Source organism: Protopterus annectens, chromosome 3.part1 (genome assembly GCF_019279795.1).
Source record: "Protopterus annectens isolate FY-2018-M chromosome 3.part1, PAN1.0, whole genome shotgun sequence".
NCBI classification, from domain to species: domain Eukaryota; kingdom Metazoa; phylum Chordata; order Ceratodontiformes; family Protopteridae; genus Protopterus; species Protopterus annectens.
Window position 1 is genome coordinate 1,104,450,249 of NC_056732.1, and position 14,364 is coordinate 1,104,464,612.

General features: G+C 43.8%; 1 protein-coding gene across 2 annotated transcripts in view; it reads right to left on the reverse strand.

Annotated features, from left to right (window-relative positions):
- Nucleotides 1-14,364, reverse strand: part of AGO2 (argonaute RISC catalytic component 2) — a 2,267,075-nt gene that overhangs the window by 1,445,154 nt on the left and 807,557 nt on the right. For both annotated transcript variants that reach the window (XM_044067244.1, XM_044067245.1), the window contains exon 7: nucleotides 10,046-10,133. In XM_044067244.1, the coding sequence (XP_043923179.1) occupies nucleotides 10,046-10,133 (88 nt within the window). The remainder of the gene's footprint in view (nucleotides 1-10,045; nucleotides 10,134-14,364) is intronic.

Genomic DNA, 14,364 nt, shown 5'->3' on the forward strand with positions numbered 1-14,364 from the left:
GACAACCCTCTCCTCTTATCCCCCAACACTCAGACTTGTGAGAGATGCACTTATATATCCAAACTGGAAGCCACGCACACTCCAGCCAAGACCGGAATAGTTGGCTAAGAAAAGAAGGTCAACACTTACACCACACCACATGGAACACACAGCCCTCCAAAACACACACCAGCATTCCCATCACATAAAAACACAAACCACACCCCCACCTTCGCGCAGGCTCTCAATAAAAATCTAAACAAACAGCAGAGACCTCCAAGGCAGAAACGCACTCTACCACAACACAACACTAATCATGAGAGACAACCCTCCTAAAACAGTGTGCCACTCAACCAAAGCCCCAGAGGCAAAACAGCATGCCCAACACACTAGTCATAGGTGACTCAATAGTGAGGCACACTGATGTCCCACTCACTAGGATGAATAAGGATAAAGTAACACTCAGCTACCTGCCAGGTGCCAGGATCCGCCACATAACGCATGCACTCAGGTCCCTTAACAACAAGTACAAATGTGACTGTCATTGTACATGTGGGTGTCAATGACCGGAGACGTACCTCCCTGGAGAACATGAAGAGAGACATGGAGTAGCTTTCGGATTACGTAGCCCAGGCGGGTATGACCCTAGCCCTAAGAAGCATCTTACCATCACCCAGAATTATACCACAGTACAAGCAGAAAATGATTGATTTCAACAATTGGCTAAGTTTCTGGTGTCATTCTAAGGGGATCCAGTATCTGTCTGCCTGGGATGACATGATTGACAGAACTCGAAGCTTTGCCAGAGATGGCCTGCATCTGTCACGTCTGGGCTTCCAGATACTCGCCAAGGCTCTTGCCACCCCTATAGAGCCCTTTTTAGGTGGTGTTCCAAAGACCAAATTCCCACCGTAACAGCTACAAACAAATGCAATTTGAGGGTCATGCTGCTCAACGCTAGAAGTCTATATCTCAAAATGCACTCGCTCGAAGTACTCCTTAAAATGGAGAACATCAACATTTGTGCTGTAACAGAGACCTGGTTCAAGGCAGCAGGAAGCACCCCTGCACTACCTGGTTACAACTCATCCCATACCTTTTGGCCCAAGAACTTGGACCGAAGCTCCAAAGGCGGTGGTGTTTCCATATTCATAAAGGATGCGCACACATCCAGACTGGTAGCCCAACATAACGCATCTGAGATACTTCAGGTACAACTAACATTGGGTAAGACAGCAATTCAGGTCATGCAATAGCTTCCCAACCATGTCCCAAGATTCACACTCCACATTCCTAAGCACCCTGGAGAATATTAGGGTCCAACCTAAAGTACAGTTGTGTACCTACCATAAATGTAGATGTTAGATTGTATTCACTGTTGCAGCCATTACTCTTGGGTTATCCTGCTGGCAGGCTACCCTCAGTCGGCCAGAATTCCTAAGTCTAGGTCCGGCGTCGGTTGCTGTCGCCTCTTCCCTGACGTCAGTGCGCCAAGGGTATAAAAGATGCAGCTGACGCCATTTTCTTCAGATTTTCTTGCCCCAGATGTCAGGTGCCCCCCAAATTGGTAGGCTGAAAAACTATGCCAATAAAAATGCATGCACAAAAATAACATTTCCTTCATCTACAAGCAAATACACCAAATAGGTTGTATAGGATAGAGAAGTGCAGATAAGTCCCAGCAAAGATAAGGGGGATGGTGGGTGGATAACCTGGACTGCAACAGTGAATACACTCGAACATCTACATTTATGGTAGGTACACAACTGTACTATGTTCATTGTGTTTCACTGCTGCAGTCATTACTCTTGGGTTGAATCACAAAGCTGAGGATGGGTGGCTGGGCTAAATAGGATTAGCAGAGGCTATGAGGCCCTGCAGAACTGCAGTGGCAAAGCCTGCTCTGGACTTAGAGTAAAGAGGTAAGTGGAACTGCTTTGTGAAAGTGTGCACTGAACTCCAAGTTGCAGCCTCTAAGATATCTTTGGTTGGTACACCTCTGAGGCAGGCTGCTGAAGTGGCTGCTGCTCTGGTGGAATGAGGCCTAATGCCCTTAGGCACTGATTTGCCATGCTGAAAAAAGCAGAAACTGATGCAATGGCCTATCCATTTAGAAATAGTCTGTTTTGAGATCGCCTTTCCTTGTGATCCTGCAGCATATGACACTAAATGTTGCTCAGTCTTTCTGAAAGCTTTAGTTCTGTCCAAGTAGAAGCGTAACTGCCTGAGTATGTCCAAAGAATGCAGAATTTTCTCACCCTTGTTCTGTGGATTTGGATAAAAGGTAGGCAAGTGAGTGGTTTGGTTGAGGGCCACACTGGACACCACCTTAGGCATAAATGTAGGGTTTGTCCTCAGAGAAACCCTGTCTGGATGAAAAATGATAAAAGGTTCCACAGCCATGAGTGCTTGTAACTCCAAGACTCGTCTTGCAGAGGTTATTGCTACGAGCAGAGCTGTTTTCCAGGATAAGAATTTTATATCTGCTGTTGATGCTGGCTCGAAAGGAGGCAGTGTGAGTTTTTCCAAAACATAATTGAGGTCCCAGGCCGGAATTGGTGCTCTCCTTGGAGGCCTAATGTTTTTGGCCCCTCTGAGGTACTGCCCTATTAAAGGATGAGAAAAGATAGGTGGTTCCATATTGTAATGGGCTGAAATGGCAGAGGCATGAATCTCAAATTGATTAGAAAGAAAGGCCTTTGTTCAGCATCTCAGTTAGGTATTTGTAAAATCTGAGGGATATTTGGTACACACGTGTCAATGCCTTGTTCCTGGTTCCAAGCACAGAATCTCTTCCATTTTTCTGCATAAGATTTTCTGGTCCTGGGCCTCCTGGCCTCCAAGATAACATCCATAACAGCTTTTGAAAGAGGAGTGTTCTGAATGGCTACATTATCCGCCATGCTGCCAGATGTAAGGTCCTGAGTTGGTTGTGCAGGATCTGATTGTTTTGTTAGGTCAGCAAGTGAGAAGTTTGAAGCAATATCCATGCTGGACCTTGAGACAAGCTCTTTAGGATTGGGTACCAGTGCTGGCGTGGCCAGTCTGTTGCAATCAGTATCATTTTTGGCTTCTCTTGTCTGACCTTTAGGAGTACCCTGGGAAGGAGAGGCAGTGGAGGAAAGGCATATACTGTTACATTTTTCCAGCTGAAGGATAGGGCCGTCCACTTTCCATGCTTGCTTGTGATCAACCCTTGTGCAAAATCTCTGCAATTGGCAGTTGTGAGGGGAGGCAAATAGATCTATGTCTGGGCATCCCCATTTCCTTGTTATCATGCTGAAGACTTGTGGATCCAGTTTCCATTCGTGGGGATCCATGAGGTTTCTGCTTAGTTTGTCTGCCGGAGTATTTGTTTTTCCTGGCAGGAATTGTGCTTGCAGGTGAACTTGAAAAGCCAATGCTGTGTCCTTTAAGGTCATTGCTTGTCTGCAGAGGGAGTAGGAATGTGTACCTCCCTGCTTATGTACCACATGACCGTAGTATTGTCTGTCTATCAGTAGCTGTCCTGGATGAAGCAGGTCCTTGAAAGCTGTCGGCATTTTGAACAGCTAGTATCTCTTTTTGATTGATGTGAAGATGCATCTGGTTTGCAGGCCATGTGCCCTGAATACATTTTCCTGCCATATGGGCCCCCCAGGCATAATCTGATGCATCTGTTGTCAGTGTCTGTCTGTGGGTAAAGTGAACGGCAGTCCCTTGTTGTGGTGACAGGCCTCTGCCCACCATCGAAACTCCTGTTGCAGGCAGGGAATGAGTGCAATTACTGTCTCCAGGCTGTGGCAATGTTGAGTCCAAACACTTTTTAGATACCATTGTAGTTTCCTCATATGCAGTCTGGTATATGGAATTAGTAGAATGCAGGATGCCATGAAACCCAAGGCCTGCAGGATTTTCCTTGCAGATAAGTGGGTTTTTGTTGCCAATTTCTTGAAGTAAGAAGTCAGTTGCTTTAGTTTGTCTGGTGTGAGATAAGCCATCTGGGCAGTTGTAATTAAGCTTGCACTATCTCTTCAGAGGGCACTAGTTTTGATTTCTTTTCGTTTACTGTGTACCCTAGGCCAATTAGTAATCTTTTTACAAAGGCCAGATGCTTTAGAAGAATGTATTTGTTCTCTGCTTGAATTAGGCAGTCATCCAACTAGGGACATATTTGAATTCCTCTGTCTGCAAAACGCAATTACTGGTGCCAGGCATTTTGTGAAGACCCTGGGTGCAATAGATAAGCCAAAGGGCAGTGCAGAGAATTGGTAATGCATTGAGCCAGCTATGAATCCGAGGGATCTTCTGCAAGAGTTTCTGATAGGGACATGCAGGTATGCCTCTTTTAGGTCCAACATTACGAGCCAAGCCTTCTTGTCCAACATGGGCAGTAGCTGCTGTAAAGTCAACATCTTGAATTTTGGAACTTCCAGAAACGTACTTAGTACAGACAGGTCCAGTACTGGTCTCCAGGTTTTGTCCTTTCTGGGTACTAGGAAAAGTCTGGAGTAAAATCCTTGCCCCTGCTCTTGTTGTGGTACTAGCTGAATGGCCCTCATGTCCATGAGGGCTGTAATTTGTTTTTGTGCCTCTGCCCACTGATTGTGTGGCAGGTCCAGCATACCTTTTGACCTTGGTATGGTGTGAAAATGGAACCTGTAGCCTTGGGACACTATGTTCAGGACCCATTTGTCTTGGGTAACCATTTGCCAATTTGATGAAAAAAGTGCTAGTTTTCCCCCTAAGGGGGCTGCCAAAAGAAAAGTGCTTGGATCTGGCAGAGGAAAGTCATTGGGTCTGTTTCCTATAAGGTTGTGATTTGTCTTCTCCGCTACTGGAGGTAGGAGCACCCCACTGTTTAGTCCTGTATGAGCCTTGGGGCTGAGATCTGCCTCTGGGATGCCTGTATCTGCCTCTTTGTGGTCTGTCTGACACTGGAAAGGACCAATTTTTAGAAGGCCAGTTCCTGCTATACCTGGGTGGCTGTACATGTATGAAATCCTTGACTGTCTGCATGGATTTTGCTTTACCCTCTATTTTTTTCAACACCTCTTCTGCTTTAGTACCAAACAAAGTACTGTAAAGGTGCATCTAATAATTTTGCTTTAACATGATCAGGCAGATACTCTTCCTTTAACCAAGCATGCCTTCTAATAACAGAACCTGTAACAGCGGCCCTGCAAGAGGCCTCCAGTGAATCATAACCACATTGCAAAGTATGCTTTCCCACTTGTTCAGCTGCATGCAATAAATCCTGCAATTCCTTGTTCTCTGAACATTCAGTATTTGTCAACAATTTCTGTTTAAGCACTGACATTAAATATTGCTGATATTTAAGCATCATCTCTGTACCCCAGGAATCATCTCTGTAACCCCGGGAATCATCTCTGTATCACTGCTGGAAAGAGGCACAGCAAACTAATGGGTATAGTATTCTCATCCTAAGGGGTGGTGAAAGCCACACACACTCTGGCTAGGCTTATAAATGCCCTAGGGCAGATAGCCTAGTATGAACCTATGAACCTATATGAAACTGACAATTTAAAGCCCTTACAGCCAAGGTGGCAGAAGTGTAGACTTTTTTCCTCCATCTGTCTAGAGCCCTAGAATCCCTATCAGAGTGGACAGGGTTTTTTGCAGTGGAAGCTTTAACCACTTTGGGACCCTGAGATGTAGTTTCTGGGTCAGCAGCGGGGTTTTTATATAGGAATTTATGAAAATCCAGGACCCTGTAGTATCTGTCTGGCTTAGCAGGTGCAGGGGGTAAAGAGTCAGGCGACAGGCCGGACTCTGAAAATACATCTACAATGTCTAGAACAGGTGGAACAGCAAGGGGTCTGTGCTAAGGAAGTAGCAGAAAGTCTCTGAGCCTTTTCTTAGATTCAGAATAATCTTGGCTCTCCCAGAGGAAATGCTCCCTCATGGTATGCAGGGTTTCCCCAAAAGAATAGTCCTCAGGAGGAGAGGCTGAAGGAATGGATTCTTCAGCATCAAAATCCTCATAGGGATGTATGGAATAATCCTGTTCAGAAGAGGAATCAAAGGAAATAGAAACCTGATCAGAAGAATCATACTCTTGTCTCTTGCCTAGGCCTCTTATCAGGAGGGGGATGGGAGCCCCTGATCAAAGTAATTAGGTCTTCGGCCATTTTGAGCATCTGTTTTTTAGGCATGGAAGTCTGAGTAGGAGAATGCTGTACTAGTTTATTTGTCTTTAGAGCTGCTTTAGTCTTTGTTTTTGAAGCTGAAGATGGCTTAATATATAGTTGTGTAGGTCTGAAGACACCCTCAGAAGCCAATGCCTGCCCAGCGGCTCCAGACCCATATGAGGGAATGATTTCAGAGTGTCCAATACCTTGAGTATCCAGAGGCCCAGTCGGCTCCACGTGGGAGTAGGAAGTGGCCTGTGGCTCTGAGGTAGCGGGTGCCAAGGGCTGCGAAAGCGCCTCATTGAGAACCAGCGACTGGCCTAGCAGAGGCCTTGTCGTTGGTTTTGGAGCTTAGATGCCTATCCTTTTCCTTGCGTTTTTTGTAAACTCCGGTTGTCGGCTGGTCCAACGGCATTATATAATTGAATCTTTGGCCAAAGAAATGAAATGCAAAATCAAACCGACGCTTAATAGTGCGCTGGTTAAATCTAGCACAAAACCGACAGCTAGCAACATTGTGATCAGGGCCTAGGCAAGGAATACAGTAAGAGTGAAAATCCTTATGAGGTATTTGCTTCCCACAAGAAATACAATTGTTAACTTTTTCTGACATCGGTCTGGAGCAAGAAAAAAGTTTCCCCAATGGGGTACTTAGCTTTAATGAAGACTTCGGTTCTGAAATTCGGATTTGAAAATCTCAGGAGTCGGCCGACCAGCTCTTGCAAACTGCTTCTGCTTCGGGCACCGTGCGGCAAGAAAGACTGAAGAAAATGGCGTCAGCTGCATCTTTTATACCCCTGGAGCACTGACGTCAGGGAAGAGGTGACAGCAACCGACGCCGGACCTAGACTTTGGAATTCTGGCCGACTGAGGGTAGCCTGCCAGTAGGATAACCCAAGAGTAATGACTGCAACAGTGAAACACGAAGACCATCTGTCTATAGTCCTTCATAATTTTATCTTATTAATTGTTTAAAAAGAATTAGCAACATCTGGACCAGACAAAAGGTCCTTGTTTAAGTACGTAAATGTTTTGTCATTTTATTCCTTTGGAGGGGCTAAGAACGTAACCATGCTTACCTCCAGATCACAGGAATCTGTAAGCAGCTGCCAAGAGGCAAGCTTCTAATGCATCATAGCTGCATTCTATGCTCTGCCTAACCATTTGGGAAGTCGGAATTACCATAGACATAAGGGCTGTATACTGCCTGATTTCTCGGTTAGGACAATGTTCTATTTAAACTGCCCAGAATAGACTAGAACTTATTTAGTCATTTAGGTCTGATAATTCAGAGCTCTAAGGCAGAGTGGAAGACAAACCATTTCCCCAATTTGATCATTGTCCTACTGTCTGAAGGAAAAGCAATGGCAGCAGGAAGCAACTTAGAGGGCTCATCTGTAGATGAGGAAAACAGAAGGGTCTGCTACAGGGATTTGTTCAGAAATTAAGTCTTCAGGTATCTGTAAAATCTACCAAGCCTTCTAGGGGATGGTGGCTGAGTATCAGGTACAGTGGAAGTGAAAATAAATGCAAAGGCATCAAGAAAAACTTTTATAACAGGAGACAGGTGCAGGAGCAGGGATGTCTACTAGCAGTTATACAATATCCCTGTTGAACTTCAGTAATCTGCTCCGATTCCAGTTCAAAATGTTTAATCATATTAAGTTTCCTCAAATGAAGCTTCAACAGGGAAGTCATAAAAAAGCAAATCATCACAAGCCACTCAGCCTGGTAAGTCTATGGGATGAACAGGCCACGGAGTGCTCATCCAAGTCAGATTCTGCCTCTTCATTCTCAGAAGACGAAGTGCGTCTTCTGGGGAGTTGGAGAAATCAGAAGTAAAACTATGCCCAGAGTGCCATTATGGCCTTAAACAGACACGCTGAAAAATCCATCCACTCCTTTTCCCTTGAACATCTGAAGGGAGTAAACATTTTTAGCTTATTTTTCCTAGATGTGACATCTGCTTTGACTGAACACAGAGGCTCTGACCCCGATGAACTTTAATCAGTGGCCCTGAAATTTCCTCTCTGAGGATCTGTGGTATTCCTTTGGGTCCTTCAGAAAGTATTAAGCAGGGATCCTCCTTTTCAACCATCAGTAGCTTCAGCCATTTCAGATTTGCAAACCTCAGACTTCACACCTGCCTCTGGAGGGATCACAGTAGCAGTCATCCTAGTAGGTGTTGAACATAGCAAGGGTTCCAAAACCTACACAGATTACAAGTCAGACTGGGCAATTCTTGACATCATGCCTAGGCCTCAAACTTTTTCTTGTTAATGGGCAGAGTATAAGGGAAAGCTCAGAGACAAAAGTCGCAATTTAAGGTGTTTAGGACAAAGGACTGCCAGATCGTACAATTTGCATAACAGTGCTCTGCACCCAAGCACAAAAAAACATGGGAGTAGGGAAGCTGGCTACCGCAATCACATTTTCCTCCTCTAGCTGACATCTAATTCACCAAAAAAACAGCAATGCAATTGTGAAAGAATAAGGAAGGTTCGTTGATGGGATACTTATCTGAACCAGTGAAGGCCAATGGCACAGTGATCACATCTAGAACAGGTCAAGCAAAACCTGCATTCTGACTGGCAGCAAGAAAGTCTGGGGATTTACGCTCATACATCGACTTATGTACCTTTACGCTCTCAGGCTTAGGTCATCTATTGGAAGTATGCCTCTATGGAAGATTTTGGCTTTGGTACCACAGCTAGATATCCAGTTTACTTGGCGAGATAACCCAACAGTTTTGAGTACCACAACAGTGACCCAAGGAAGGACATCTGTAAAACTTTAACTGGTATTACTAAGACTACAATTCTCAGTGATGTACTAGAAAATGAAACATTTAATGACTGACACAGCAAAAACATGGGGCAATATTAGAAACAGTCTGCAAAATTATGGAGCGATGAGAGGCATATAACTTTAACTTATTAAAATCAGTTAGTACATAAGAAATGAGACACATTAATCACAGGCAGTTTTACTGACTGACTGTAATCCTCAGTGATTTACCACTGGAAATCAAGTTTTGGAAGAGGTGAAAAACACATGAGGCAAAATCATTAACATGCTGCAAAACTGGGGACAGATAAGAGACAGACACAGCCAACTCTAAACCACAAATTTTGAATTTAATATGCATTTTTCTGAACTACAGTAACTTCAAAATGATAATGACTGGCAGATTAAAGCAAAATATGCAAAATCAAGGACATTTCGCACACCTGAAGAGGACTGCTGCTATGACTTCTGCTTCAGGGTACATAAGCATTTACACCCATATGCAGACTTATCAGATCCAAAGTAAACACAGGCATTTTCAGCACTGACTTTCCGGTGCTACTGCTAGATAGTAAGTTTGTCCACTACTGATTCATTTTGATGGTGACAAGCTCTAGGAACTCTCCCCCTCTCTCGCTGGCTACACATTTGAAACAATTACAAAGAAACTGGAGATGTTTGTATGTCAAAACGCAGGGGGAGAGAGGCTAAAACCAGGCCCTAGATCAACTTGTGATGGATTCACTCCTGGCTTCACATAAGATATATCAGAAAAGGACAACCAACATTCTGGACACAGAATGGGCCTGTGCCAAAAACTTAGCTTCTGCAGAGCAGAATATGTGACTGCATAAGCTACACGGTTGGAAAGAAAGGCACTGGAGAGGTAAGATGCCAATTATCCTGAATACATTTCAAATTAAAGGAAAACATTGATTATTACTAAAAGAAAAAAAAATTCAGACCACTATGAAATGTTTCAAAATCCCTCACCCCCTATTAAACTTCAAATGTGGAAACTTTCATACTTCAAAAAAGCACTTGTCAGACTTGTACTTCAATCCCAGTACTCATGGACACACAGTATTAAAAGCAAGAACTGCAAAATTTGCACTGAATCTGACAAACAACTTACTGAATTTACTTACGTTTGATGACTTGCTGGTCGTCGGGTAACATTGCATACTCTATATTTTCTTTTCATTTGACCACAGTGCGTTATCTCCACCTTCAAACCTATAAAGGAGTAAGACAAGCAGATTAAACTGAGCTGCAATGCACAACGTCTATCAAGTCACCCATACACCAAATGAGTATTTCAGTACATCTGCTTCAAACAGAAAAAAGAAATAAAATATGCCAATTAACTTCCAACAAAATATGAAGCACTCTTACTAAAATATCGGCAATACACGATCGCTACAAACGTACACAATCAAAACGGGTACAACAAAGAGAAGAATTAGTTACAGAAACTATTACTGCAAATTACCAACATGGCTCTATTTTACACATGGCTCCCGTTGGTTGGTTAACATTGGGAAAAGAGTGTTATGCTTTCTACATATGGCTCTGCAAAATTAGTCTCATGCTCAGGGGACACATCCCTCTTACCTATGCCAAACTTATTTATCCACCAGCGATCATTTTTGCACACAGTCCAATCGACATGCATGGTAATCTGACTTATTCACCAGCTTCTGCTACAATCAGCTTCAAAATTACATTTACAAATGATTTTCCACTCTTCAGAAAAAGTACAGTTTTGTACCTACCATAAATGTAGATGTTCGAAGATCCACATTGCTGCAGTCCTTACACTTGGGTAGTCCGCTGTCCTCGGTCGGACCGAATATCAAAGTATAAGGCTGACGTCGGTCAAGGCGCATTAGACTGACATCAGGACGTCCGGGTACAAATGCGCATGACCGACGTCATATCCTCAGTCTTTTCTTGCCCCAGATGTCAGAAGACCCTAAAAAGAAAGGTCAAAACCAAAAGACAGCAAACAACCAACCAACCACCCTTGCACTAATAATATGTACAATATATACAATATACACAATATTTACAACCCAGCCCACACAACCGCCTCTAACTACAGAGGGGAAGGAGGAGTAAATTGGACTGCAGCAATGTGGATCTTCGAACATCTACATTTATGGTAGATACAAAACTGTACTATGTTCTTCATCTCACATTGCTGCAGTCCTTACACTTGGGTAGAATCCCAAAGCAGAGATAAGGGAGGATGGCAAAACTATAAAGAAGCAGGAGCTGCCAAAATGCCCTGTAAAATAGCAGTGGCAAAACCAGCCCTAGATTTAGAGTAAAGTGGAAGGTGATAATGCTTAGAGAAAGTATGCTCTGAACTCCAAGTAGCTGCCTCCAAAATATCTTTAGTCGCCACCCCCCTTAAAAAAGCTGTCGAAGTGGCAGTAGCCCTAGTGGAATGAGGCCTAATCCCAGCTGGAATCTCCTTGCCATGATGGGAATAACAGAAAGCAATGCAAAACCCAATCCTCTTAGAAATAGTTTGTTTTGACACAGGCTTGCCCTGAGAACTCAAAGCAAAAGAAACAAATAACTGCTGAGACTGTCTGAACCCTTTAGTTCTGCTCAAATAATATCGCAACTGCCTGTGTACATCTAAAGTGTGCAAAATCTTTTCCCCTTTATTTTGGGGATTTGCATAAAAAGTAGGCAAATGAATAGTCTGGTTTAAAGCCACACTAGAAACCACTTTAGGCATAAAGGAAGGATTAGTGCGTAAAGATACCCTATCCTTATGGAAAATTAAGAAAGGCTCAACCGCCATAAGGGCCTGCAATTCAGAAACCCTTCTTGCAGAGGTAATGGCCAACAAAAACGCAGTCTTCCACGATAAATATTTCAACTCGGTAGTAGCTGCAGGCTCAAAAGGTTGTAGAGTGAGTTTCTCCAACACAAAATTGAGATCCCAAGCAGGCGTAGGAGCTCTACGTGGGCGTCTTATATTCTTTGCCCTCTAAGAAATTGCTTGAACAAAGGATGAGAAAACAATGGTGGGTCACAGTCATAGTGAGCCGAAATTGCTGCAGCATGAACCTTAATAGAAGAGAAGGACAAACCTTTTTCCAGTAACTCAGTAAGATATTGAAGAGCCACACTTAAATTAGGCTCAGAAACATCAAAATCCTTTGCTGCACTCCAAAATAAAAATCTCTTCCATTTATCTGCGTACACTTTCCTTGTACTAGGCCTTCTAGCTTCCAAAATAACATCCAAAACTTGCTGTGGAAGTTGAGACCCTCTATGTTTCAAAACAGAATATGCCAGGCTGTTAGGTGAAGAGAGTGAAGCTTGACATTTTAAATGACTGTTCTCCTGAGACAACAGGTGTGGAATCGAAGGCAAAGGCCATGGAGGCTCCCGTACCAGACTTCTCAGTAATGGGTACCAGTGCTGTCGAGGCCAATCTGGAGCTATTAAAATCATCTTTGGCTTGTCCTGTCTGACCTTTAGAAGTACCTTTGGGAGGAGAGGCAGAGGTGGAAAGGCATACACATGAAGATTGCTCCAATTGAAAGAAAGAGCATCCACTTTCCAAGCTGTGGGATGAAACCTTTTTGTGCAAAACTTTGGCAGCTGGTGGTTTAGTGGAGAAGCGAACAGATCTATGTCTGGAGTTCCCCATGACACTGTCAATTTCTGAAATACATGAGGATCCAATTTCCACTCGTGGGGATCCATAATTCGTCTGCTCAACACATCTGCTAAGGAGTTCTGTGCTCGGCAGAAACCTTGCCTGAAGATTTAGCTGTAAACTGAGAGCAGTCTCCCACAAAATCATTGCTTGCCTGCATAGAGGATAAGAATGAGTTCCCCTTTGCTTGTTGATGTACCACATGACAGTTGTGTTGTCTGTTAGAATCAACACCTGCCCTGGAAGAAGTAAATCCTTGAAAGCTATTAATGCAAACTGGACTGCTAACATCTCCTTCAAGTTGATATGTAGATGTTGTAGTCTGGCAGGCCACTTGTCTTGTATCCACTTTCCATTTAGATGAGCTCCCCAAGCTTTGTCTGAGGCATCTGTCGTTAGAATCTGGCTCGCCTCTGGCCGGGTCACAGAGAGTCCCTTGTTTAGGTGACATTCCTGAGCCCACCACAAAAATTCCTTTTTGAATGCAAGGTATTATCTGAATGACAGTGTCTAGATCCTGGCAGTGCTGTGTCCATACATTTTTGAGATACCATTGTAGCTTCCTCATATGCAGTTTGGCATTGGGAAGCACCAGAATACAAGATGCCATAAACCCCAAGGCTTGAAGGACTGTCCTTGCAGTCAGCCTGGACTGATGAGACAATTGATGAAAGTAAAGGGAAAGATTCTTTTGTTTGTCCGGGGTCAAAAAGGCCATCTGGGATGCTGTATGCAGTCTTACACCCAGAAAGCACATGTCCTGAGAGGGTACTAGACTGGACTTTATTTCGTTCACAGAATACCCCAGGCATCTTAGCACTGCTATCACATATTCCAAATGATGAAGAAGCTCGTCCCTTCCTTGAGCTAGAATCAGACAATCGTCCAAATAAGGATAGATCTGTATTCCTTTTAGCCTGAAGAAAGCTATCACTGGAGCCAGAACTTTGGTGAACACTCTGGGCACAGTAGATAAGCCAAAGGGCAATGCAGAGAACTGATAATGAGAAGTCCCAGCCAGCGCAGATACTTCCTGCAACTCAGTCTGATAGGAACATGAAGGTAAGCCTCCTTGAGATCCAAAGTTACCATCCAATGATCTTTGCCCAGCAGAGGTAAAAGCTGTTGTAACGTCAACATTTTGAACTTGGGAATGTCCAGATAAGTGTTGAGGATAGATAAATCCAAAATTGGTCTCCACGTGTTCCCCTTCTTTGGTACTAGGAACAGGCGAGAATAAAATCCTAGGCCCACTTCTGGCATAGGGACTGGCTGTATGGCCCCTATTTGAAGTAGCAGAGAAATTTGTTTGTGAGCCTCTATTCTTTGCTGAGGAGGAACGTCTGGCATGCCTTTGAAAGGAGGCAAGGTATGGAAATAAAACCTGTAACCTTGGTGAATGATATCCAATACCCATCTGTCTTGGGTAATTAAACTCCAATTTTCCTTGAAAGTGCCAACCTTCCTCCCAAAGGTGCTGCCAGGAGAAGGCTCTGGCAGCTGAAAAGGTAGGTCATTGGGTCTGTTTACGAAAGGACTGACCCCTGCCCTCACCGAAGACTGTGCAGGTGAACTCCTGTTCTAGGCCTGAAAGAGCCTGAGCTCTGTCCCTACCACGTCTAGATCTACCCCTAGACTGGGAATCATAAGAAGGATCGTCCACCCCTTGGTAGGCCAATTTCTACTAAACTTGGAGGCTGAACCTGCAAAATCTTTAACAGTCTGCATAGACTTAGCCTTGTCTTCCATTTTCTTTAAGACTGCCTCAACAGGTGAACCAAA